Below are 27,865 nucleotides of genomic sequence, written 5' to 3'. Positions count from 1 at the left end.
TTACGATTTTCAAGTGTAAAAATTTAATGCTTACATGTAGTCATAAGGGCTATGTATAACATTTTCTTTCTTTTTTTGGTTGCAATTTGCTAAACACAAACCGCAATTTGCAAATTACAAATAAATAAATAAATAAATAAAAATAAAAATGGAAATAAAAGATTATTAAGTTGGATTGTTGATATGGTGACTCAAGTGTGTGTTAAATAGGGCCCGTAATCTTGTACTCCGTATAAATATTGGGTTGGGCTTCAAATTTATTTGATCGATTCAAATTTCCCCGCCTTCTTCTTCCCCAAACCAAACAAACTACTTTCTCTCTCCTCTTTCTCTCTCCTCATTCTCTGCTTTGAAGCTCGTCAACAATGGAGGAATCGTCGGAGCAAGCAATCGTGCCTTTATCGCATCAAACGAATTCTCTTCCTGAGCTCGAATCTCACTTCTCCACCGTCCTTTACGGTTTTTCTCTCTTTTCATCTTCGCTCTTTGTTTGAATTTCAGTTTGAGTTCTTACAATTGATTATCGATTTCCAGATCAATTAAAATTAGGTTATATTTGCATTTCGTTGTTGTGATTTGTTGTTGTGTAATTGATTGATTACATTTTGGAGAATTGCGTAAGATTTTCGCTGATAATGTGTTTGAATTTCAAGCATAACGTGTCAAATTTAGTTTCGCTTTGAATTTGTTGATTCGCCACATTATTTTGATGAAAATTTAGGTTAAATTATCGAATTAGCTTTAATCTCTGTCTCTCTCAGCTGCAATTTGAGCAATGTTTACTGTTTTGATGTGTTTCGATTAACCTGATCAATGTTTTGCTTGAAGTTTCGAATTTATATCTGTAACTTCGTTGAATGTTTTTGATTTCACTGTATAATATTTATTATCATCAAACTTTTAAATTGTTTATCATGTATTTATTACGCTGATGCTTGATTTCTGATATTCAATCTTTTGTTTAACTCTGTAATCGATGATCATAAAGTTTTGATGAATTTTCTTTTTCCTTAAACATCGAAATTGCATACTGCTGTTTTCCGCAATTTTGTCTCTGTTTGAGCAGTTGAGCTAGTCAATTGATACTGATTTATTTGAATAATATCCGGTTTAAAGTATTATATGTTGCTGAATGTAATTGATTTCATGCTAGCAACCTACTTAATCGAGTTAGATTTGAATTTTTATAGGATTTAAAGGATGAATCTGAATCTAAATGAACACAATGAGAAAAAGTTCTGCGGACGAATTATTCAACTGAATGTCATATTGTCATGTATCATATAATTGCTCTCGTAGTTATTTATAATTGTCTGAAATTCTGAGGCAAGCTGTTTTACGGATGTTAAGGGAGTTGCAAAGGTCTAAATCAACTTTATATTTATGGATGCAGATCTTTCGCAGCAAGTACAAGGAGCAATGGAAGATCTGCTTAAGATGATCAAGTGAATTCGCAATCTTTAGTAATCGAAATTTAAGCTGCTGGACAAAAAACAATACTCAATTTGCTAAATATTTCTTTGTTATCAGCATATGAAATTCAGTGCTTGCTGTGAATAATCACACAACCATATTAATATATTCGAATACTTATATTTGATAATTGTGCAGTGAAATTGATGGACACTCTGCGGAAGTAACTGAAGAAATGGAAAGGTGCAGACAGTCTGCTCTTGAGAGGAGGAAGGCCATTGAGGAAGAAAAGGAATGTTTTCAGAAAGCTGCTTTTGCTGTTCTGGACGTGCTGAATACCGGAGAGGGCAAGCAAGATGATCAGTAAGATCTTATTGACCTTTATCTGTTTATTCTATATGATCATTCTTATTTCATAAATCAGATAACTTACTATCTCTCAAGTAATTCATCTGAAAGATTTATTTTAAGATTTGTGCTGTATATTTTTCGGTTAGTATCAGTAATTCTCATATATAACATCTCCTGCCTTCAAGGGCTTGATGTTTTATGTTGTTTTTGCGCTTTCTAGTTTCTCTATCAGAAAGTGATGCATTGTTTGATATAATTTGCAACAGGATGTTCCTGGAAAATGGTAGAGAGTACTGAAGAGAGTTCATCTCAAGTAAATACTTGCAGAATTATATAAATGTAGCAGTAAATGTCTAAATGATCAGTGCAGTTGCTGAAGATTCGAAATTTTCAGGTTTGATTAGATCGTACTTGGCATTTTTATCCTTAAAAAGATGCTAAAATCCTACAAATAAGTTTGTATAAAAATCACAAAGTACTCCGTATATGATTTCTGGTTTGATCTTTACTGCATATATTACAAGTGTTGTAATTTCTGCCAACATCTTGTCAATTTATATAAACCCGCAAGAAAATTTGCCGTGATCAGTAGGAATTTTCCCCTGATCAATCAAGCAAATCAAAGTTACAAGTCTACAATATCTTATTTTTCCTTTTCTTGTTTCCATTAAACACAGAACTTTCAAATTAGTATTGCTATAGAATAATCATTTGTTCATACTAATCCCTCATTGTATGTTATTCGAAGATCAATAAACCAATACATATTTGTGCCATGAAATAAGATATGTAACACTACACAGTAAATTTCATTTGATCAATGCCTTTCTCTTTCGACAGTATATATGTTCCTGCTTGTTCTTGACCGCAAATGTAATCTAGGAGTTGTCAAAACTTGTTACAACCTAAAATTCTTACAAGGTAAACCATCTCACCATGTATATTAAAACCTTTTCTTTTTCTAAACTGTACTCTAAATATATCAACATAAGCCTTGACAACTACAAAATGGCAAAGTATGACTAACACTTTGTTTGGATAAGAAGAAATGAAAGGAAAAGAAGAGAAGAGAAGAGAAATAGAGGGGGACAAAATCTCTTGTTTGGGTAAAAGATTGGGGGAAGGAAGGGGAAGGAGAGGGAGGGATCTATTTTCCTCTCTCTATAATAACCATAATCTCTCCAAAATTGGAGAGATTTGAAGGGAAAATGGAGCTCACCTCCCCCTCCCTTTCTTTTCCCTTCCCTTCCTCCATTCTCCTTCCCCTTCTTTTCTTTCCTTCTTTGCTATCCAAACAAACCGTAAGGCAAATTATGTACAAACTCGGAAAGTTATATATACAAGCTCAGGGTACAGGCCGCAAGGAAGTCTGCTGTATAACTATAATCCTATATTTTCTTTTACCATGTAGAAGTTACACTTGTGGCGTTTACGCCTCAACAGCACCAAACTCAATGCACATTCTTCTATTGCTTGAAGCAGCAAGCTGCCATTTCAACAATTAGGTGCCGCATGAACCACCAAGAGTTAACAGACATGCAAAACTGTCAGAAAACAAAGCTCTCAAAATCGGCATTTGGTTAAGACGAGTAGAGAACTGGAGTTTGTTGATCTAAGCGTTGTTTTATAGATGAATCACCCCAAAAGAAGCATCATGCTTATGCAGCGACTCACATCACCACTTTCTCTTATGAGTGCAACTTAAAGTAGAAATCAACAAAAATAATTTCAAGCCGAGTGCTATCTCCAATTATTGTAATCACGTCGATAAAGAATTACATATATTGAGCCAACCATTGTTTGCACAAGTCAAGAACTGGGAGTGCATTCGCATGCAGAGCCTGCCCAATACACAAAACAAACTTTAACTTATATCAAACCAGACCAGTCCATATCAACAATCACATGAAAAAAATCATATTCTTTGACAGTAAGCTGTAAACTACATTAGAGCTGTCATCCTTGACACTTTTAGTTAGGCTGCTATGGAAAAGGATATGCAATATTGTCATGAACAGTGAAGTCTAACAACAAGTTTTACAGTAATTTGATGAGAGCAATTCGCCTGACCTGACCTTTCAATCAACATGGTAAATGTTTTTATTTGATAAAAACGTCATGGATCTATAACTGTAGACTAACTCAACAACATACATGAGCCTACATAGATCAATTTTTTTTTTTTTTTTTTTTTTCCCAAAAGTAGTTGAATGATGTGGGCATGTGGCTTTATTGTACATAAAAAATGGAATGAAAGCTTGCCCAAATTCGATTCAACTATAGAGGACATGAACCAGGGATCAAAGAGAATCAAACCTGATGTGCCACATATTGAACATCAGCCACACTGCCACTTCTGGAGGCAATTTGGAAAGCACCTTTTAGACGACCACAGACAACACAAGCCAACACCTTCCTGCACATACACAAATACCATGTTTTTAAAATCCAGATTACTTTAACCCATATAATATTCTAGATATTTGTGTATGAGAATAGGATTATAAACAGACGAAAAAAAAGGTTCCATTAAAAGTGGAGGGAAAACTACACTTATTCTAAACCATAAAATTCTTATTGAAAAAGGGGATCTGGAATTCGACCAGAGAGGGATGCTGCAAAAGCTTTTCATTGTGAGGGTCCAAACAACTGTTTACCATTCTTGTACTCAAAGAAACGTCTGCTTCAAGCAATATATTACACTAAGGCAACACCATAGGCGCGAAATAGTTGAGAGCCAAAGAAAGGATACTGAAACTCTTTAATTGCAAATTCTGCCTTTTAATCTAGATTGACTCAGGATATTCAGAAAATTGTTTACTATGACTCAACAGAAAATCCCTTGTTGTACTTACTTCCCAGTTGCTGTCTCCTTTTCATACCAGGAATAGTCTTTCAGTCTCAAATCCCTCCCACCCTTTTTAGCACCTTCTAATTCAGGTAAGCATTTTTTTTACCAGGGTTCTTGCGTCAAATCACTCAAGAATAGGGTTAGGCTGTGTGAAAACATGGTATACATAATGGAATTTGTCTATGTTCAACAGAATTGTTAGCTATATAGGCATGTGCTTGAATTAGCCATCTCACCTGCTTGATAGCCATATTGCTAAGTAGCTTAATTGTACCAGCCAGTAGACAAAAATTACTAAACAACTGCTTTACTAAAAAGAACCACGGCCGCAGTCTATACACCTTTAATACACAAGTACATGAAATGTAACATACATGAAGTTTATAGTTCATTACCTGTGGGTACTGATTAACATGTCTATGAGACGATCTGGGCGCTCCTTGTGTTTGTTTGCATATACATTTATGGCAGCCCCCAAAACCTAGAGCATCATAAAGTTAAAGACAATTAAAGCCAGAGATCAATGCAATTGTAGGAATCTTGATAAAATCCCAAGAGAGTAAAATATGTCCTGGATTATTAGGCAACATGCTTAGAACTAAAAGGTAATATAAACACATTAGAGCAAGTTGATGATTAGGCAGTAATATAACACATCTCACATTTTGAAGGAAATGATGATAGGTTCCTTTATAATTTGACAGCTTGACAAGCAATAAGGTGACAGGTCAAACCACTGTCTAATTCAAACTGGAGGTTAGTTTGACTTGCACTTTTATTCTAGGGGGATGATAAGTTCAAGCACAGTTAAACTGTTAAAGAAACCAATCAAGGAAATTACAAAAATATGCTCAATATTATTTCTAAGGACAACTGTTTTCATTTAATCATTAAAAAAAAAAAAAAAGAAAACCAAGGGCTTTGATTTAGCTTTCTAATTCGGGTTTTAGCCAAAATTAACCATCTTCCTCACTAAATTATGCAGATATGTTGTTTTAGCTCGAATTATCGTCTATGACCTCCTAACTCCTAAAGCTAAAGAGAGAAAAACACATCAAATTCTGAGCCAGATATTTTCTTAGTTCTTCTCATCCCTTCTTGTGGCACTCATCTTCGACAATAGTATTTAAATTGAGGCTAATCTAATACTGTGAAAAGTAAACCATGTTCAGTGTAGTAACAAAATACAGTTACAATGATCTGATAAATAATTATGCTAGAAGAACTTAATATCCACTTGATTACGTTGTTGATACCAATGCCAATGTTAAGAAAAGAAAAAGAAATACCTCATCCCATTCATCATCATATATATTTCCCTTAATGTTCCTTAAAAATTCAGTCAACAGGTTCCCCTTTTTCCTTTCAGCAAGCGATGCAGCAACCGCAGCATAAATATCCACAGCTGTAGATATTGAGTTAGAGCCACAATATGTATGCTTAAGAAAGATGACATCAATAAAAACAAGTAATAAATAGGCTACCAGGAAGATCAAATTGACAGACAACTTGGTAAGCCAAGTCAAAGTTCTTCTCTGCAAGAGTTTCTGCAATTTGACACCTCCTCCTGCAAAAGCATTAACACAATGGCCAGAAATAGAAATGAGATATAGGCCCTCACAAGGCGTATAAATGAAGTTGATTACATAGCAGGAGGGAGTAAATTCCAGATAAATTATGATTTGTTTTCTACACTTAATAAATGGACACTGCTAATCTGTACCACCAAGAAGTATCAGATACCTGAACGTTTCAGGATCATTTGGATTTCCAAAGACAGAATGTTTCCACTGTGGACCTTCGGTTTCATTCAGGCATTTCACAACTTCAACCTATGATGGTAGAAAAAACACTAGAAGCGCATTAGTTTTCAAAACCATCTATTTACCAGCATCACAGAAAACACATCAGAGAAAGACAGGAATAATAGATGTGCTAGAAAAACACAATAAGCAGGATTGAACGGGGGCTAGGGATTGAGTCCATCCAACATCCATCACTCATAGTCATACAACTTTTTTGTTATACAAATTTAAGAATGTACTGTAACCTACACCAATAACAAAAAGATTAATTTACATTATACTATTCTAGTATCATAGGGTTTTTTAGAATTGGGGGAAATCGACAATCAGGTACGTATTATACTAATTTGGTTTTTTATTTTATTATTATTATTATTATTATTATTATTATTATTATTATTATTATTATTTTATTTTTTTTAAAGGGCTGGGCTTCATAGGATACATCATAAATCAGGCTTTTCCGTACCCGATAAGTTTCCAATCAAGATGCTAAACGCCCCCAAACTGCCTTGGCGTACCACTTTTGAAGGGGACGGTGTGGGGACATATCCTATGCGTACCCGTACCGTACCCGTCCCCGATACGTTTCGGGTACAGGAGACGGCACCTGATAGGCAAATCCGTGCATCCTTGAATACAAGTATCAAATTTTACTTAATCTCAAAGCACCAAGTCTTTTTTTCTCCGGTTTATAACATCCAAAACAGCTAGCAGAGTAATAGGCTAATACAGTCAAAATAACTCCTCCAAAACAGTTAAAACAAGAGCTCCATTACAAGCTAAGTTAGCTAACAATCACTTTTGCTCCAAAAGATGATGATTGCAAATCCCATCCAACTTAGGGTCCAATTTGGATCCATCAAGTCACATTATTCCTTGATAAAAGTGCATAATCCAAGTGCCAACTAGCAGGATTAAGTCCAGCAAAAATAAAAAATAAAATAAAAAAACGCAAAAAAAAGGTGGAAAAATTGCACACATATTATCCATAGATGCTTGACCACTACATCATTTAGAGTTGGAAATGTAAGGCAGCACTATCAGAAACTATAAAGCAAATGTATTACAAGAAACACATAATTTGTATTCTTTATTTTGATCCCATGAACATTAGCAAGTAGAAACAAGTCAACAAAATCCCAAAGATTATAAGTTATAAGATTTTTAATGAATTGATGCAATTACCTGAATAGCAGCCCGAGCTGAAAGTTTGTTGAGTCCTTCCTCAGTAAGTTTCTCTGAGGCACTTTTACCTCGAATGCCTTTTCCAACAAGTTTAGCTGTCTCTCTACGGGCTGTTATCCCATCATCAAAATGTACCTACACTCAAAAATAAAAATGAAACAAATATAAATATCACCCCCGACAATGTACGTTTCTTTCTTTCTTTCTTTCTTTAATCCAATCGAAACTATTCCTAGTTAATTTGATTTTTGAATGAATAAGAAAATGCATGCAGCTAAACATGAGGGATGGAGATGTATTTGACGTTTTCAGCTATGTACACGGTGGTGGGGGTGCTTTCATCAGCTTTAATATAAATCCACATGCATGCAATGGTCTTCAAACAAGTAAGATACACTCTCCAAGGAGTAGTGTATGCCTGTAAGGTATGTGTTTGTAGTTCCAAGATCTTACTGACTTAATCTGGAGTCTGGATTGTGTAAATACTTTGGTATTAAGGAGTTGATAGGGTCTTTGTAACTTATGCCATCTGAGCGTATTGTAACCCCACAAATGATCACTCTTTATAAAGTGAGTTGTGGCTTGGAGATCAAGATAGCATAATTAAATTCCAAAAAATTTGCAAATCTTATCACATATAGTTATGATATTATATCCTTACTCAGGTAAATTTACCCATAAAATGAGAATTTTTAGCAATATCACATCCAGTGACACAACCTTTAGCCAACGATGACCATTGATGCAAACTTGTCACAATAAAAAATTTAACACGAACTTCGTCACTGCGGAAACTCAATGACATTCCAGTATCTCAGATCAAAAAGTTTTAAAAACAGTAAAATAATAGAAAAATAAATTAAAACATTAAATTTAATAATCCCCGCAATTTTTTTTTTTTAAAAAAACTTTCATCCCTCCTTTCTTTCTTTCTCTCTCCTCTCTTCCCTTCTCCACCTAGATCTCTTTTCCTCCTCTCTATGGGTTTTTAAGGCTTACGAATCACCGTTGAAAGCATTAACTCCGAAATGCACTCTCTCTTAGAGAACTAGGTGGAGAGAAAAGGAGAGGCAGAGAGAAAGAAAGGAGAGAAGAAATGAATTTTTAATTTTTTTTATTATCTTTTAGGGAGATTTTTATATTTTAATGCTAAAATTTTTTATAATCACTAAAAAATTTTAAATTTTTTGGCTAGTGAGACCTATATCTAGCCATTGAACATGTTTGGTAATGCTGATAAAGTTCATGTGAACGATTGTATTTTCGCAAAACTTATATAGCTCAGAAAATCCTGTAACTACTACAGGAGAAATAAACCACAAAAGCGGACAGCTTAAATACTTGCACCTCTATGATCATTAAAGACGGGTAATAAAAAAACAAGGAACATGGGATGAAATGAAAGGGTTGCTCAAGAATTCTGAATAGAAACAAAATTTAAATAATAATTCAGCTCACACATTAAGTCCAGAAAATGCAGGCTTATTTAGTCATCAGTTTTTATACTCTGCTGTTAAAGGAGGACAACCGATTATACCAATAAAAGCAAATAAAAATAAGTTAATCATATCTTTACTAAAACCTACAGGATTCACAACAGCTAGTACTAGACTTATACGAAGTATATATCCTAGAAAGAACAAAGAGAGTGAAGAGGCAAAAGAGCTTTTGCCATTACAAAATGCAGTGATTGAGAGGTTAGTGGTACCTTGGCATTTTGCAAATGCTTTACCGCATCTTCTTGGGACAAAGAATTCATAAATAACTGAATACAGCAAAGACCAGCAGCAACATGATCTCTTTTAATCACCTGCATCAATATTATAATGATAATAGGAGACCAGTCAAATTTTGCATTAATGGACTAATGAGGAAGTACAGCCAGAAATATGATGGATGACACTAATGGGGGATAAACCTTAGTATGATTGATGACAGGTACAAAAGCCAAAGCATCCCAACGTAAACAACACAATTTTCATGTTCTTATAAGAAAAGTGTATGAAAGATTTTGCAGTATTTGGATGGATTACAGAAGACATACACAGGGCACTCTATGTAAACTTTACTTTGGCTGACAGTTAATAAGGGATTTTGAATTACCAGAAACTTGTAGAGGTAGTTAAAATGTTTATGAGTCTCGCAATAGTTGCATATTTTAGCCAATGCCATCTCCGTATACTTATTTACAGCAGAGTCTAGGGATGCTGAAGATGAAATTCTCGCAGAAATCACTTCTTCCAACACAGACATAGCACCATAGTTTATACAAAATTCGCATAAACTGTCAATGGTGCCATAATCAGTTACCACAGAGTCTGGTCTCTGTGGAGATGAAGATGAAGTAACTGTCCCGACAGATGATGGTTGAGGAGGTGGAGGAACACCCTCAGGAGGAAAGAATAGCAAGCAAGCGTCATTATAATGTCCATGCCTGAACATAAAATCTAGCAAATCCTGTCGTGCATACTGCATAAGAAAAGAAAATTACTTAAACATCTAAACGGCAGTAGGTATATTACAGCATAGGAGTTTGCAAAAGGAGAATAGGGAGTGAGCATCACATAGTAAATTCCAAAACCGTGAAAAAAAAAACTAAAATCTGTAGTCAATCCTCACTGCCTACAGGCAATAGCTACACTGACTACAGTAGCATAGACCTCAAGAATCACAATTTAAGCACCAGAAGAGCAGTAGTATTCTATAAGTAAAAGACAAGACAAAATCACACAGAAGACCTCACTAAACCCATGTTAACGACAACAAATAAAAGGCCATTTAACCGAATAATCTTTTAATTTTTACTCCAACACCGATCGCATATACTAATAGGTTAAATTAAATTTCTGATTCTTACATCTTGAAGGTAGTTGACACATTCAAGGTACCGAATATTATCCAGATTACTGCGTGGTCCATCATCATAATCTGTGCCACTCATTGAGCTACTATTTTCAGGCTCTTGGGACCCCCTTGACCTCTCTGAACGAGGAAAAGTAGATGGCATGTGCAGGACATTAAGATATGAATCTGCAGATAGAGAATCATCTAGAATTGTCGGTGCACTTTTTGCAAGATGTTCATACCTGTGACATATATTACAACAATCAGCTTCTAAAGTACATTTCTTTCTTGACAACTACTTTATTTCTTTTTGGTTTTATAGAAATCATTTGATAGGATTACTTCAAAAGAATTATCTAACACGCATAATGTCTATAATCAATGCTTATGCAACTGATAAAGAATTTGACAGTATGCATACATAACAATCTCTTTCCCTAGGAGAAAAAAGCAAGGCAAAAAAAGACAGCATATTCCACTTACATGGAACGAACTGCAGACACGTCAACTGGAGGACCACCTTCAATAGTGTTAATGATGTCCAAAATAACTGGTGCAACATGGAAGTCAGGATCATTCTTGCGCAGTTGGAGAGCTTGTCTGCATTTCAGCAGGAAAGTGTCAAACTGTCAATCATAAGCATCTACATCTGTCACCCATTTCTCTTCCACCCAAAGGAGAAACTGAGAAACTATATAAACAAAAAGATCTGAAGAGAGCATTCAAACTGAAAAGGAAAAAGAATGCCAGAGACTTTGAGCAGTATAGGAAATTCATACATAAATTTCACACGGGCCTGTGAATAGTGCTCCATACGAAGTAAAGCATGCCCCCATGCGATCCATACGGGAAAAAGATCAATCTGAAAAGTGAACAAAGCAAACTCAAAAATTTCTTATTCAAGGGAATATGCAACAAACAGTTTATGTAGAGCTGTTAAAAACCGACCCGAACTGGTGAATCCGAAACCGTTTCGAACTGTTCCGAAAAGGAACCGAATCGCTAAGAACCTATTATTTTAAAACCGTAAACCGACCCGACCCGATTTTTAAAAACTTGAAACTGAACCGATCCGAATGTTTGAGAACCGTTAATGAATCGTACCCAATATCAAGCCGAACTGATACAACCCAAAAACGAGAACCCGAATCGAGTACTTTTGAACCCGATAGCAACCGACCCATTGTAAACCGAAACCGTTCAAACCCGATAAACCCAAATTGTTTACAACCTGTAACTGATTAGGATTGAACCGTTTAACCCGTAATAAGTTATCATCAAACCGTTTACAACCCGTAATCGGTTATAACCGAACCGTTTATAATCCGTAATCCCGTAGCCCGTTATGACCGTATAATTTTTTTTTTTTTTTGGTATATTTTATCAATAGTAAAACAAAAGGGTTAATTTGAATTATAAATTATTTATATTGAAAAGGTTTGAAATTTTATGCTACAATATTATCGTCCTCTAACGAGTAATGGCTTATGGAACACTATATTGTATTAAAAAAATTAAAAATCTAAATCAAAAGCTAACTCTAGATTTGTTATTATTATTTGATCCTTAAAGTATTATACAAAAAAGAGACATAAAGTTAAACAACTAATTAATACTCCGTATGATCTATTGGAATAACTAATTAAAGAATATTGAGGATATACTAGACGATATATGTTAACGAAACCCGTTTAAAACTAGCAAAACTAGTTGTCAAACCGACTAAGTTCAACTCGAACCAATTACAACCCGATCCGATTAGGTCCCGATATGTGTTGACCCAAAACCCGCTTTAAACTGACAAACCCTGTTTTTAAACCGACCGAATTTAACCCGAACCGATTTTGACCCGAACTAATTATAACCCGACCCGATTACAATCCGACCCAAAAAGAAACTGTAATAAAAATAAAACAAACAAATCCGACCCGAAATTATTTAAAACCGACCCAAACTGACCCGTTAATAATTCCAACCCGTTTAAAACCGACCCATTACAAACCGAAAACCGATAAACCGAACCCAAAACTGAACCGAAAACCCGATTGACACCCCTTAAGTTTATGTCATCTTTGCAAAGAGATTAACCCAATCCAACTTAAACAATAACTAAAAGGGGTATACAAGTAGTTGTAGATCTAGTGAAGTACAGTTAAATATCCATGGTGATAGTGGACATTTACCGTGTATTTAGATAGAGAAAAGTGGAGGAAAAGGAAAAGAAGAGAAAAGGAGGGATGCATTATTTGGATATCTAATGCAAGGAGGGAGGGGAGGGAATTGGAAGGATCCATTTTCCTTCCCCTTTTAATAAACCAAATCCCTCCATGGTTGAAGACATTTAAAAGGAAAATGGAAGGTCACCTTCTCCTTCTCCTTCTCCCTCTCCTCATCTCCCTTTCCCTTCCCCTCCCTTTTCCCTTCTTTATTGTATCCAAACATAATGATAAAATCAGCTCAAACTCATAGTTTAGACAAGTCACCTTAGGTGAAAAGAAGCCTTAAATGCAGCTAAGAATACTAGAACAGACTTTTCTTGAAAAAAAAAGGTGAGGGGGCTTGTTTATGGTAACCTCTATTGAAGTTGAATTTCACGTTAAACTACCATCCAGTTTCATAACTCTCCAATTCATTTTACTAATCTACTAGGCTAACAGCAGTGCAAGACTGTACTCTCCTAAATACTGCCAACTGTGGGATCTTACCAAAATAGAGATGAGGTCAATCAATTTAAAACAAAGGGAAGTACCTTGCACTTTTTGCAAGTATAGACAGCCATGCTATAACGTTCCTCCCCAATCAATCTGTCACGAAGACATGCAGATGACTCCTGGTCAGCAATATCATCAAGAGAAACAGCAATTCCTGATCCAAGAAGGCTCTGAAGTAATTCCGCACGTCGAAGCCAGGCATCAGCTTGCGACAAGAGCTCAGATAGTTCATCTGTAATTTGATTACCAGCACTAGAGCTTCCAGCTTCAGATGATCCATCATCTGTATCCTTGCTTCTTTCAGAATTACCAGGTAAGTCACTGCTCCCAACAAGTTTCTTAAGCAGTGATCTAGCATAGAGTAGTCCCTGCAGACATTGAAACACAGTCAATCATGTACGCTACAAAATCCAAGTAATGTGTACAATCTGAACAGCCTATTCGACACTTACAAGTCCCAATCCAAATGCCCACCCCTCTGCCGACTAGCATATATTACTCATTGAGAAACAAAGGTGAGCAAAGAAGAACTTGTACCCAGAAACAAAAAACCCAACAAATGTGTAAAAAAAAAAAAAAAAAAGGTCAGTCGGTCACTACCTCTACAAATGTTTCTGTTGCATGGTATGCTCGCCCAATAATTTCAACAGAAGCATTCTCGGGAAGTTGTTGAGAGCTTAAAACGCACTTCATTTGATCGACACACAAATCTATGGCACCTTTTGCAGAAATTGTTCCATCAGAACACAAGGAAAGAAGTGCCTGAAGAGAAGAGACAGAACAAGCATAAAAGTTATAATCTAAAGAATAACAATAAGAAAGAAATATAGCTTACTCAACAATTCAATATCAAGGTACAAAGGCAAGCAGAACTGCAGGTGCAGAGAAGCATGAAATGGAATGGCAATTGATCATAAAAATGTATTCTCAACATTATCTAACAATGTAAATATTATCAATCAAGCTATTGTGCAAAACAAAACAGCGCGATATAATAATTAGATTACCGGTCAAAACTTTGATTTTCACCCACCCAAATTAAAAAATTTGCTCTTAGTACCACTTAAACCAACTATACTCATGGGAGCCAGAGTGATGACGCTGTAATCAAAATAAGAGCCAAAAACTTGCTCTTAGTACCACTTAACCAACTTTGGGCCTATTATCTAGAAGAAATATTCATTAAAGGAGTTGGCGAAAGCTTGACTCTAAGGAGGGAGAAAAGGTCATTTATAAGATGGGCGAAGAGAAGACAAAAGGCGAGGAAGGATATTGGCATGGTAAAGTGTGTCAAAGGTAAGAACCAAAATGTTTTAGTACAAGATGAAGACATTAAGGACAGGTGGACGACTGGACGGGGTACTTCGACAAATTGCTTGATGGAGATCAAGGAGTTGTGATAGGAGATGCCTTTGTGAGTGATGAAGAAATCAACATGCAGAATGAGCGGAGGATTAGGAGAGTAGAGGTCGAGACCGCACTGAAGAAGACGAAGCCTAAGAAAGCAGTTGGTCCTGATGGTATATTGGTAGAGGTGTGGAGGTGTTTGGTTAAGATTGGTATTGATTGGTGGAAGACCTCTTTAACAAGATATGGAGGGACACATGGATCTCAAAAGATTGGAAGAAGAGCACCTTGGTCCCAGTCTATAAAACCAAGGAGACGCTGAAGATAGTTTCGAGGGATCAAACTTATGAGCCACACTATGTTTTATTTTGTCACTCATGTTCTAAACTTTGAATCATGTGTTCTAAATTTTTAATCATATGTTCTTAATTTTAGATCAGTTCTCATATAAGTATGGGTTCTCATATATATCTGAAAAGGGATCACAAAAAATTTAGTGGACAGAGGAGTAATTCACTAATTTGTTGTGGGGTAAAGTAATATAAATTGCATTGTCATGGGCTAAAGCGGCCATAGTCCACCGGCTGGGGCTGTCAAGAGATGATTGAAATAACAAATATATTGGGTTGATCAATAATTCTGTTTCCTAGGAGGACAACTTGTCCTTGTTAGCTGACTCCATTTTTTGCTGTTAAATACGCTCTCGTTTTCTCATCACTAATAAATAAGAAGTTATATTTCCAGAAAAATTCAGTTAGTATTTTATACCTGATATTCTGAAATCATACATGCATACCTTAATAAGGTGATTATGCATACCTTAAATAAGATGATGTCTGGAGCACTGTCATATCGATGAGAAGAACGGATACCATCATCCTTCTTTGGGTCACCTGTCAGCATCCATTCTTCAGCAATTGACACAGAAGGAAGTCGATCTTGTCCATCAGCAGTTAATGAGGAAGCATGATCTTCTTGAATTCCTGTCATTGTTTCCCATGCAACTTTCTCAGATGGTGTTAAAACAGAGCTTTTCCTCTTCTTATGTGGCTCCTTTGGAGGGACTTTGTCTGCAGATCCACGTGGAGTCCAAGAAGAAAATGCCCGCCTTGCCTCCTTTTGCAAGTTACTAAAACTACTAGTCAAAGATGATTTTGTGGGAGTTGCAGTTTTTGTCTTCTGCTTAAGTCTAGAGCCAGATACAGATATTCGTGTTTCTCTGGGTGGGGAGCTGATACTGACAGCAATGGCCTTGGTACCATATTTGAGAATTACATTGTCGTCCCTAAGCGAAGGAAACTCCTTAAGGATCTGAAGAAGAATTCAACAAGCTCACCATAAGAACTAGTAACAAAGTTAGTAGTTAGATTTCTAATATTATCTAAAGAGAAAAAAAATCAGCTAAAATGAAGTACACTAACAAATCAGCATGAACTTCAATATTCCGGCAGACAAATCTGATAGACAAACAACAGTTTAACATATACTTCTTCCGTTCTTATTTAATTGCAACATGGGTGTTTCATGCTTGCTAATGCACATTTTATGCAATTAATATCTTATATAATACCCAAGTAAAAAATATAAATATAAAAGTTAAATTAATGAGAGTACATATCAAGACGAATCTAACAAGCCCCCAAATGACTGTTTCTCTCTCTCTATATATATATATATACATGGAAATTTTCAAAAAAAATCAACTTACCAGAGAAGCAGACTGTAATTGTTTTCTCATCAACAGCACCTCAAGGATCAGTTGAGGATGCTCATGGAGGGATGAGCATCTTTGCTGCCACGGCAATGGCAAGGCTGAAAGCACACGAAGACCCAATGCCCATGAGTTCAGCCTAGATACCTCAGCATCAGATAGATTACTGTCCTTCCGTTTCAGAAAAAAGTGAACCTACAGCAGATGGGAGATGTAACCATATCAGAAATTGAACACCAAAAAGTTAATAGCATATTAAAAATAATGAAGGGTGCCTTTTTGTGTGTGGTTATGTTAGAAGAGATTGAGCACAACAAAACAGTAATAGAGCACCAGGATTGAGAAATAATTACAAGAAGTTGCTTTGATCTCAGGTTAGGCAAAAGTTGCATAGCTCCCATTGCAACAGGTAAAGCATCATTTGAGTCACGCAAAGATGAAAGAAAACGTGAGGCTTCAGCTGGACCCCCTCCACTCAATGGGTCTGCTGTAAGAAGCTTGACAAGCTGTCTTCCTTGTAATTCTCTACGAAGATCAATAGACAATCCAGCACTCTCAGCTACCTCCAAAGCAGCAGAAACAGCTCCCTTTTCAGCTAATTTAAGTGCTAAGCCCTCAGGATCATCCTTGCAAGCTGCTTCAACCTTATAACTCAAATAATACAGAAAAAGATAATTCAGCACTGTAAGCAATTTTGGACATGGAGAGCATCCAAAACAATACTACAAACCTCCTGCCAACTTCGGTACTGGTCATCTGCAGATAATATGTGCTTGTACTTTTGTAAAGCTTGTTTTCGTTGTAGGACCTAATCATCAAAAAATATCACATGTCAATTTTCTTTTTGGGGCTGTGATTCTAAGGGTACACTACAAGAAGTGCAATATTACAAGCCAAGTTGTGGTAATGGAATCCAAAGGGTTAAGATGTTAGTCTTGAAAAGATGAAAGATAGTAATCTCTATTAGCATGTTGATGAATTCATTCTATCCAAAATAATCCATGGTTGGGAGACAGTGAGGTCATAAGTGGAATTACAGTGTCAAATGAAAGGTTGCAAACAAGCAGATACATCTGACTTTATAAAAAACAAAATAAAATAAAATAAATAAAAAAAGAAGAAAGAAAGATAACAGTGCATCCATTGACAAAGGAAGGTACCAATGATTGGCTGGGAAGCTCATTTTTCAATTAGACACATATCAAGTTTATTTGAATGTGTAAAGCAATTACATGGATAATCCCAAAATTCACATGGAAGTTGTTCATAGGATTAGAAATGAAGCAACTTCTATAAGATCAGCATCTAACTTATCAAATATGGCTTAGATGGTCAAATTCGACCATGAAAACTTCATATCTAAAGTTTTTATGTTTGAATATGACCTTTAAAACCTTACAGTGGAGGTGAAACAATAACAGGAGGAGAAGAAAGCAGTGGTGATGGCAAGGAGACAGTGGTAGTGGCAGTGGGAGGAGAAGAAAGCAGTGGTGATGGCAAGGAGATAGTGGTAACGGCAGTGAGAGGAGAAGTGATGGCGGTGGTCTGAAGGGGTCGGCGACTCGGCGGTGCTCCATTAAAATGAGAGAGAAGTTGATAAGATATATATTGACAAGTAAACAAATATCACCCAAACAACACATTACATCAAAGGGTATCACTTTCCTTTCTCTGTCTATCCCCTTCTTGATTCCACTCCCTTTACCCTGTGAGAACCAAATGATCCCTAAGTTTACTCACTTTTAAACCCTCATATGTTTTGTAATACCCCATATATTTATGATTTGACAAAATATATGTAAAAACCAAAATAAATTTCATTTCATGAGTTGAGAGAGATAAAAAGTATACATCCTTTTAATATTTTAGAGTACCATTCTGAATAAGAAAAGATATATAAACCCTCTGTTCTTTCATCTTTTACTCAGTTACTTACTATAGATACACAATTCAAGAAAACAATAAAAAGGTAAGTAAGTGCAAGATAAAGTATGAAAAAGTAAGAGAGAGAATGAAAGGTGGATGGATGTAAGAAAAAAGTGGATGAAATAAAAGAGTGAGTGGAAAGGTGTAAATATTGTGGGAAAAAAGGTAAGATGGAAAATGGATTAAATCAAAAATAGAATAAAGCAAAGTAGAACAAAAAAGAATGGACTAAAAAGGAAAGTTTGTAGAACAAAATAAACGAAGGGAGAATTTCTTATTTAAATTTTTATTTTATTTTTATTTTGTGACGTTCAATTGATACTCATTCCGTCCAAAGTCAATTGTGGAATAATATATGTGATGAAAAATAATAAAGATTTTTTTTGATGGAATACGAGAGGATGTGGAACCTTACTTTTTATAGTAGGAAGAAAGAATAAGTGCAACAATTAAAGTGGACAGACATAAAAGAAAGTGTGATGATTACATTTGGGACAATGGACAGGGAAGTATTATTCATTTGTATTGATCCTTAGAACAATGTCAGTAGATCAAGGAGCAATCTTTTACTTCCTCTATTCTTTTTTATTGACCTGTTTCATTTATCACACTTGCCAATGCATAATTTTAATGTCGACACATTAAAATTAGGAAATTTTGACATTTGCTACCACTAAAATCATCATGTTTCACATTTGCTACCAGTTTAATTTTTTTTTTTTTTTTTTTACTTTACGACCACCCAAATCCACTTTGTTAAAATTAACAACATGATGCCTTATACAGTACCTATTTTCGTTAGTGGGGCCCAACCACCCCTCCCCATGGCGCCCGGCGCCCAAAGCTACGGCCGACACTAGCGACCCCACCCCCTCCCTTTTCCCCTTCTTGCTGCCCATCCACGACCCCCACCTGCTGAAAACCACCCTCCCCATTTCCCCCACCAGAATTGGACCCCCTCCCCGTTTCCTCCACTGAAACTGAACCCCCCCCCCCAATTTCCTACCCTTTTCGGCCACCCCTAACCCTGAACCACCACCCCAAAACCACCATAAGCGAAACCCTAAGACCCGTTTAGGGTGGTTTCGGATGGTGGTGTAGGGTTAGGGGTGCCGGTTTTTGGGTGGGGGAAGGGGAGGGGAGTCACTTCCGGTGGGGGGAACAAGAAGGGGGGCCGAAGAAGGTGGTTTCGGATCGTGGTGGGGGACGGGATCGAGGCAACAAGAAGGGGAAAAGGGAGGGGTGGGTTGCGTAGGTGGGAAAAAGGGAAGGGGGTGGAGTTGCCGGCGCCGGCGCCGGCCATGGCTTTGGGAGGGGGCTAGCTATTATGGGTGGCTGGATTTTTTTAATTTTTTGAATAAACTTAATGGAACCCTAACGGATTCCATTAAGTGGTAGTTATTTTTAACAAACTCTGATTTAGGTGGTAGAAAAATTAAAAAAAAAAAATTAAACCGGTAGCAAATGTAAAAATGGTTTTTTAGTAGTAGCAAATGTCAAAATTTCCTTAAAATTATTATTATTATTATTATTATTATTATTATTATTATTATTATTATTATTATTATTATATATATATATATATAATTTTAAAAAAAAAAGAGAGATAATTATAATATTTGTAGTATTTTGTTTTCCTTTACATATGGCTCACAAAAGACGGGATTTGAATAGTGTAAAAGTCAAAGTAAGTCATGTTAAAAAGAACGGCGAAAGTATAATAGTTTAAGGATTTAATTATAGAGAGATAATTAACTCAAGTGATCAGAATGTTAGCTGGAGGAGAGTGATTCCAATCAACTACTTCAACAATAGCTGAACCTATTTCATCACACATAAAGTATGGATTGGATCAAGTTGTGGTCTCACATATGCATGGGAAAGGCCTAGCAAAGGTTTGTCCATTTCAAGATTCTTAACCTATTTGACTTTTCACGGCATCATGCACACTGAGGAAAGTAGGAAAAGCCACAAGTAAATAAAAGCTTTACCGGAACAGTGTGCTATGGAGGGTATAATATACAGAATCTCAGATAAACTAATTAAAACATCCCTGATAGATAGACAATCAATTGATGAGGAAGGTACTTAACATTTCTAGGTTATGTTTGAAAGAAAGTAATCGTGGTTGATAGATAGAGAGACCCTCTCCATCCCAAAGAAATAGGCCACCTTTCTGCTCTTGCTTGTCTCATTTCTTTTCCTAATTGTATTACATACTACAGGTTACTGTCCACTCGTCAATTGTCATGCTTGGTATTTGGAAGAATTCAACAAAAACACAAAATTTTAGGACATGTTAAGACATAAAATGGAAAAGGTACAGCAATAACCTCATTTTTAATAGGCTCACTCTGAGGCAGATGACAGCTACACATAGTAAGCACATCCAAAGCAGCATCTAGTTCCCAGCTATGCAAAAATCTACAGAAGACACAAATTACAGTTTAATTATATATAAGATATAATTAAAAGAGGATATTGTCAAACTACAAGATCTCCAAAAGCTACTGCCACTATCATTCAAACAATAGTCTCATAGGCATAATATCATCAATATTTTTGGAAATTTTGTTAAAAAACAACTTTTAAATCCTTATATTTGTAATAAATCACCTTTTACAAAAAAATTTGTAAAATACCACCCACTAATTTAATTACTTGTATATATTACTATACTACTTTCAAACCTAGAAAGCAGAGCAATGGCAGCAACACCAATGTCGGGAAACCATAATTTGGACAGAAATCCGCCGCTTTTGCGCCACCTCTGGGAACTGGCAGGACTGATATCTACTATGGCTTAACACTTACCCTCTCAATCGCAATCTTGTTTTCGATTACTCTGCTTTGTCACCCTTTTTATGGTCATACTTGCAATAATGAGCAATTGTGAAGGAATGTTGTTCATTAAGGGTGTAGACTGTAGAGAGAATAGAGGAGGAAAAGAGGTGAACCAATGGAGGTGATCAGCGCAAATATTAATAGAGGTGGAGAAAGAATAGAGAAGAGAAGAGGGATAACAAAGGAATGGGGGTCCAATTAAGGGTCACGTGACTAGCACATGACCCGTAAACGCCAGATTTTATGGTCAACATTCATTTTCCGGCACTTGGAGGTGAATTACAACAAAAAAAATTTAAATGGGTGGTCTTTTACAACATTTTTTTTTAAAAGGTGGTTTTTCACAAAAATAAGGATTAAAAAGGATGTTTTGGACAAAATTTTCTTTCTTTCAAAAGTTTCTCTAAACTCACTTGAGCTCACCCATGCTTACTTGTATTAACAAGGTGCAAAACATAGGATTAATAGACAGCTCCTCCCCCATCCCCACCCAAGGAAAAAAAAAAAACAAACAAAAAGGAAAGGAAAAAAAAAAAAAAAAACAGTTCTTCCATAATAAACCAATCTTTGGTTCTCTCTCAATCTCTCCACACATATGCTCGTTTTTTCTTATCTTTATCCTGAATTATCCCACTTCACACAGTATAGAAAAATTAACCTTGGATAATAATTTGGAAAATGTACATGTATAAACATATATGTACAAAGTATACCTTAGGGCTAGCTGAGCTGCTAGTTGTTTGTCTTTCAATCTGAGACAATACTGCCAACTATCACTCAGCATCCTGTTCCCAACATGCCCTTGTGAACTTCCAGAGTTTTGGCTGTTTTCTTCATGTTCAATTAGAAGTCTAAGCAACTCATCTGATGCCCCACCTCGCAAACAACGATCAGAAAAACTGAGTGCATCCATAATATTCTTTTCTTCAATTAATCTGTACATAAACAAAAAATATATATATTAATCATTTGAAGACCAATTTGGCAGAGTATGATCACTAAGTACGTAAAAGTTACGACACTGAAATAAAAAATAATACTCCCTCCGTCTCTTAATACAAAGCCTCTTTTGGTTTTTGCGCGGGAATTAAGAAAGTTGTAAATTCTTTAAAACTAATGATTAAAAGTACAAATATGCATGTGGGGTTAGAGAGAGATATAAAGAGAAAGAAAAAGTAGTTTGGAATAATTGAAGGGATAGAGAGAGAAAGTGTTGGGAATTGATGTTAAAAGTACAAAAAAAAGTAAAGGAAAAAAGATGACAACTTATCAAAAATGGGTAATAATGTCAAAAAATACAGCCTTTAAATAGAAAGAGGCATTGTATTTTGGTTTACACAAAAAGGAAATGATGCTTTGTATTAAAGGACGGAGGGAGTAATAAAAAATAATAATAAAAATAAAATTAAAAAAAAAAGCAACATCAACAAAGAACAATATCCCATACCCCATCCAATTTTCCTACCGATGCAATTTCTAGAAAGATATGACACTAATTAGCTTGGAAGTATCAATAACTTGGAAGAGGAAGGGAGGGGAGGGAGGCAGAAATTCAGCTCCCTTGTTTAAATAAAGTAGAAAAGAAAGGGAAGGGAGAGAGGGAGGAAGAAAGGGTAAAGAACAACCAACAGCAAAATAAATCGTGCTTCTTTGTTCCATTCAACCACCAAATTTCAACATACAGTCAAACCAAAAATCCTTGATTTTCATCTTCTTTTTAAATATCTTCCTTGATCGACGCATGAATCCTTCATCTTCAGATCAATCACGGCGAATTATACAGTTCTTAAATTCTAGCAAAATTTCCCTTACAAAAAAAAAAAAAAAAAATCTAGCAAAATTTCGAATCCGGCACAACAATTGAACGGGAATCAAAGAGCTCAGCGAAAGAGGCGGAGATAGAAATTGCTCGAAACTGAAAGCCATTGATTACGATGACAATTACAATGGTGATTTGGTGGTGCTAGAAAATTGGAATTAGGGTTAGGAATTGGGGAAATTATGCGAAAGAACTCCAGCACTCTGAGGAGAGAGAATTTTGGGGGTTTATTTTTGAAATAAAAAGGATAAAGTTGTCATTTTATAAAAAAAATCAGTTTGTATAAGTTTATATTGCTTTTAGTTCTGTTTTTATAATGTATTTTCCTTCCAAATCTTTTCAAATTTTGAAAGATTTTATCCTTAAGCAATTATTGAAATACTTTCCCCCCATTTTCTCTCCTTCCATTTCCTTCCCCTCCATCATTTACGGTGTGTTTGGATTGAAGGAAATGGAGGAAAAGGAAGGGAAGAGAAATGGAGAGATGGAGTATCTTTCATTTGGATAGCAAATGAGGAAGGGAGGGAATTGGAGGGGAGAGAATGATTAAATTGTAGGAAATTGATCCCTCCAACAACGGAGAGATTTGGAAGGAAAACTCACCATTCTTCCCTCCCCTTCCTTTCCCTCCCCTCCTCTTCTCCTCCCTCCCCTTCTTTTCCTTCCCCTTTCTTTATCCAAACAAACTGTTACCATCCAAACAAAGGAAATTGCATCACTCCCTTTCCCTTCTCTTCCTTTCCCCTCAAATCCCTCTATCCAAACAATGTGTAAGGGATCGGATAATAAATATAATAAACTGAAAAGAACTAATACTCTAATAGCTCTAAACAGTATATATCTGAACTGAACTTATTTTGTCACCGCAATCACTGTCCCAAAATAATAGGTCTGAGGCATGTCAGTGGCTGGAGGATAAGGTTAACTGGTGTCTGGTGAGCAAAATGGAGCAAACTAAACTTCAAAGACTGGGTTGTGGGAGAGAAGTGCATGTGTTGTACTGCTAGGCATAATGAAGGACCAAGAAAATATGTGAGTCCTAAAGGAATGGAAGAAAGCTACTCTGCCACCCATACTAAATTACCATTCTCTCAAGTCAACCTAGTCCTCGCAGTTGCATCTAAAGGCGTTGAACTGGCCACTGAAACTCGAGGTGGAAAGAGCCAAGTGTAAATATAAGACCAGGGGGTAAAATATGAGGACTTCGACAACAATTCCACAGGTTGACAAAAACCTAGTCTAATTACAAATTAATAAATTAAAACATAAATTGATTTTTCATCAAGGATAAACAGTATATACCTTTTAACAGTCCTCTCATATGGCTCTTCATTTTCCCAGTCAAAAGTTAGAAAAGTAGTAGCATCATCTTCAGCAGCTTGATGCATGGAATCCTGCAATGTGTCACGATCAACTGTAGCTTGAGCAATTTCTGGAGCAAATGCTGCAGTGTTACTTCCAATACTTTCATCAATCTCAGACTCAGTGTCAGTGTCAAGTTCTCGAGATCGTTTAGCAGAAATTTTTCGGTTACTTTGTATCCCACTAGCATCTTCTGCATCCTTGGGTGTTTCAGAAATCACAGATACTCGGTGAAGGTTTGTCTGCAACTGTATCCATCGGTTCAAAGTTGGAAATCTGAAAATTTGAAATATAAATTTTATCTTTTTTATTTTTTATTACCCAGAAGAAATTTTGGCTGTAATGGGAAAATATACAACAATTTGTATACCTTTCTGACTGATCAACAGCGAATTCATAGAACATGTGGTTAGTATCTGGTGAATGTGGCAATTCTTCGTTCAAGGGACTATGAAAGGATGACTCATTACTACTGTATAGCATACTGCTTCCAAAGACACAAGCAAGTACAGCTCTAACTGGTGAAATTTTGACCAAATGCTTTATTATGTCCAACTGTAGATGATATTGAGCAATTCCAGCCGAAGCCAAGGAACTGCTGACGTCACTTGCGCAAGTCCCTCTACCAGAAGATGTAGTTAAATGACTAGCATGGCTAATCTTAGCACTGGATGCAGCCAATGGAAGACAAGCCCAACCGTGGCCACAACGTGAAGGATAGACAGAAGGCACACAAGCTGAGATCACTTCATGAACAAAATCAGCAGACATGATTTCTGCAACCTTTTCAGCTGCCTCAGTGCTACCTCTTTCAAAAACTAGGCGCGTTACAAGCTGTATTAAAGGCATGAAAATCATGAAAGGCATTAACATAGATTCAAGTTGCTGTCCAGGGGCACAATCTCATATTCTATTTAATCATGCCTACATATGCAAAAAAGAAAAACACACAGAAACAGACATAAATGAATGATTTAAAAGCTAGAAAATTTGAACACTGTAAAAGACATTTATATTTCTGATAGTGACTACTTTAAGAAGTCTATATTACATGGGAAGTACCATTTTTCACAGACTGATGGTGTGAATAAACTACTTAATGCTCATTTCCTACGGCAGACAGGTTAAAAAACCCACAGAACTGCAGAAGTTGTGGTTAACTACAGAGCCAAGCAGAAGCATTCACTATTTTTCTAATAATGAAATATTGTGTAAGGATTCAGACCTTCAAATAAGCTTTTAAGGACAAACTATAATCCAAAATCCAATTAAAGAGAAGAAGATATCAGTTATGTATTAAAAAGGTGCAAAAAGTCACCATTACACTCTTTGGTCCATATGTAAAATAAAAATAATAATATATCAATGAAGCAAGGCCAACTACTTTGGGAAGTAGTTTTTAGTAACTCGGTTCATGTATTACACAGTTACACATCTAGATCTCAATTTGGGACTAAAAGTTATGGGCTATTGAAAAATACTATTTTTAACATGCAACAAACAACATTGATCTCCTTAGCCATAATCACGTAAAATGCAGGATTTCTTTGCTCCAATTCTACTAAAATACCTCTTTGACACCCCAAAATGGGTATGCATACTCAAACAATTATATGCTCGAAATATTGAATACATGAATAAGAAATGGAAAGATCATTGTCCACAATTCTCAATCACACATCTGGACCCATACTCGAGATTAACAATCACATTCAAGTCCAATCCCCACCAAGTTAATTTGGTTCGTTTATATGCTTTCAGGTTTTCACTGGCAACAGATTTTTAAGAAGCGCTCGTATTATTTTCAAGATCATTTTTGAGCCAAGAATTAATAGACTTACATCCTTGGGCCATTCATATACGAGCGAGAAGTAGTTAAAGTCATGAGTTGTATCAGTGCCATCAACAATATCACCAATTGCAGCAATATGAAGAACAAATTGTGAGAGATATGTTGATGGTTTTGCACTCAAGGGGCTAAAAAGCCGCTTTTCAGCATCTTTCATGTCATAAGCTGAAGGTTGTGCAATGCTTTCTCCAGTAGCTGAACTTGAGGATGGCTGTTTAGTACTTCTGAGCCCAAGTCCCACAACATTATTCCTGTCAATATCCAAGAGATATTTCTGCTCCCTGCCTTCAACTTTGACAAGATCAATCCCCATTTCTTCATCAGCTACTGCTCTTGCAAGATTATGAAGTTTGCCTGAAACAATAAATAATAAATATAGAAAAGTCACTAGTCAAAATATACAATCATAAAAAAAAGAGTTGTCTCTAACAAATCTCAACTCTTAATACCTGGCCAATTATTTTTCCTTTTTTTAAAATTATTCTCGGAGAGGGGGAGGGAGGGGGGGATGCTAGCTCAGTTCAATCCCGAAACACATATTTCAAGTCCTATACTTAAGAAAATAGCAGCCAAATCACATGCATTTGTGTCCACGGGACAAAATTGAATATAATCGGGATAATTGATTGGCCATGGTACAGAAATTTGGGCCAGCTTTCTAGATTATACATCAACTTGAAGAAATAAGAAGTTCAGCATTTAGCCCGGCCAATACACGAGGGGCCATGACATTTTATTCACTAGTCTAGACTCAAACAACAAACAAAAGATAAGAAAAAACCCATAGAAACAAAAATCACTGATCATAAACTGACTCGTGGCCTTCAGTGCTTCTCTACAAACAAAGGATATTTCAAAAAATTAAACAGGAAAACCTTCTTTGGATTTAAGTAATGTTTTTAGAATTTAGTTGATTATTCAAGCCTTACAACAATTTTATATTCAGAAACTTCAACTCTCAAGCTTTGATGCCCTGTGTTTTGGCTGATTCCATGTACTCCTAACGATTACATTCTTATTTTCATTTTAGATCCCTGTAGTTCACTCCATTAAAAGGTCCAAGTAAGTGATCCTTCTTTCCTATTATTATAACTTAACGAGTTAGTCTTCTCCAAATCAAAGCAAAATCTAACCCTTATTTTTAATTCTGGTGCATTTGACAAAAAGGTAAAAGTTTTAACCCCTTGCACTACGGGAGGGGATTTACTTTCTAATTGTGGCTTTTGAGGATATACTCCTGTGGGACCCAAGTCTAAAATAATAATAGAGAATCAATGTCGTCAATTAAAAGTAGAGGTGATCAAAGGGCGGGGCAGGTTCGGGCCAGGCTGATGGTAAAAAGTAAGCCCACTTGGTCAGGCCAAGGATCAGACTGAAAATGCTTGCCCAAAACCCCGCAATAATGGAGCGGTGGTGGGCTTTTTGGGTATTTGAGGCCGGGCCAAAACATAACTTAAATGCTTATAAATGCATGTCCAAGGCCTGCGGAAAAATAAATAAAAAAATCACGCCTGACCTGATTTCGGGCTGAAAATTTTTGCCCAAAGCCCGCTCAAAATCGGGTCCCTTCCATGATCAGGTCTACTTAAAGTAAACCAATTAAACATTCAAGTAAAACGTATCTACTATAAAATTATAAAGTAATACATATCTCTGCAATTCTTTACATTTAGGGTTTTTTCAGATTGTGATGAACAAAGCACATTAATTGTCATGAAATCCCTGCATTAACTATAAACATTTAAATCTATATGATGTAAGACTGCTTTAAAGAAGAGAATCAACCAATAACAGTAAATTAAATTATTTAAAAGAAAATGAAAATGATCAACACTTTTCACACA

At 36.0% G+C, this 27,865-nt stretch overlaps 2 protein-coding genes across 3 annotated transcripts in view; one reads left to right on the top strand and one right to left on the bottom strand.

The window, feature by feature from the left end:
* Nucleotides 1–4: 4 nt before the first annotated feature.
* LOC110722930 lies at nucleotides 5–2,306 on the top strand. Its single transcript, XM_021902208.1, has 4 exons — nucleotides 5–459; nucleotides 1,394–1,445; nucleotides 1,612–1,776; nucleotides 2,031–2,306. The coding sequence occupies exons 1-4, from the start codon at nucleotides 366–368 to the stop codon at nucleotides 2,059–2,061; spliced, it is 342 nt and encodes a 113-aa protein (XP_021757900.1). The 5' UTR covers nucleotides 5–365; the 3' UTR covers nucleotides 2,062–2,306.
* Nucleotides 2,307–2,974: 668 nt separating this feature from the next.
* LOC110723086 (protein DDB_G0276689-like) overlaps nucleotides 2,975–27,865 on the bottom strand; it is a 42,864-nt gene continuing 17,973 nt past the window's right edge. For both annotated transcript variants that reach the window (XM_021902369.1, XM_021902370.1), the window contains 23 exons: nucleotides 26,014–26,375; nucleotides 24,543–25,006; nucleotides 24,113–24,448; nucleotides 21,705–21,926; nucleotides 20,481–20,571; nucleotides 16,952–17,029; nucleotides 16,575–16,865; nucleotides 16,219–16,416; nucleotides 15,330–15,821; nucleotides 13,764–13,925; nucleotides 13,202–13,531; nucleotides 11,232–11,314; nucleotides 10,936–11,052; nucleotides 10,466–10,694; nucleotides 9,712–10,077; nucleotides 9,317–9,418; nucleotides 7,609–7,743; nucleotides 6,359–6,447; nucleotides 6,100–6,182; nucleotides 5,905–6,020; nucleotides 5,011–5,096; nucleotides 4,081–4,180; nucleotides 2,975–3,605 (listed from right to left, as the gene is read on the bottom strand). In XM_021902369.1, the coding sequence (XP_021758061.1) occupies nucleotides 3,540–3,605; nucleotides 4,081–4,180; nucleotides 5,011–5,096; nucleotides 5,905–6,020; nucleotides 6,100–6,182; nucleotides 6,359–6,447; nucleotides 7,609–7,743; nucleotides 9,317–9,418; nucleotides 9,712–10,077; nucleotides 10,466–10,694; nucleotides 10,936–11,052; nucleotides 11,232–11,314; nucleotides 13,202–13,531; nucleotides 13,764–13,925; nucleotides 15,330–15,821; nucleotides 16,219–16,416; nucleotides 16,575–16,865; nucleotides 16,952–17,029; nucleotides 20,481–20,571; nucleotides 21,705–21,926; nucleotides 24,113–24,448; nucleotides 24,543–25,006; nucleotides 26,014–26,375 (4,598 nt within the window). In that variant the 3' untranslated portion in view covers nucleotides 2,975–3,539. The remainder of the gene's footprint in view (nucleotides 3,606–4,080; nucleotides 4,181–5,010; nucleotides 5,097–5,904; nucleotides 6,021–6,099; nucleotides 6,183–6,358; nucleotides 6,448–7,608; nucleotides 7,744–9,316; nucleotides 9,419–9,711; nucleotides 10,078–10,465; nucleotides 10,695–10,935; nucleotides 11,053–11,231; nucleotides 11,315–13,201; nucleotides 13,532–13,763; nucleotides 13,926–15,329; nucleotides 15,822–16,218; nucleotides 16,417–16,574; nucleotides 16,866–16,951; nucleotides 17,030–20,480; nucleotides 20,572–21,704; nucleotides 21,927–24,112; nucleotides 24,449–24,542; nucleotides 25,007–26,013; nucleotides 26,376–27,865) is intronic.

This window comes from Chenopodium quinoa, unplaced genomic scaffold (assembly GCF_001683475.1).
Source record: "Chenopodium quinoa cultivar QQ74 unplaced genomic scaffold, ASM168347v1, whole genome shotgun sequence".
Taxonomy (NCBI): Eukaryota; Viridiplantae; Streptophyta; class Magnoliopsida; order Caryophyllales; family Amaranthaceae; genus Chenopodium; species Chenopodium quinoa.
The sequence above is the reverse complement of the archived record's forward strand: the minus strand, read 5'-3'. Positions and strand labels throughout refer to the sequence as shown.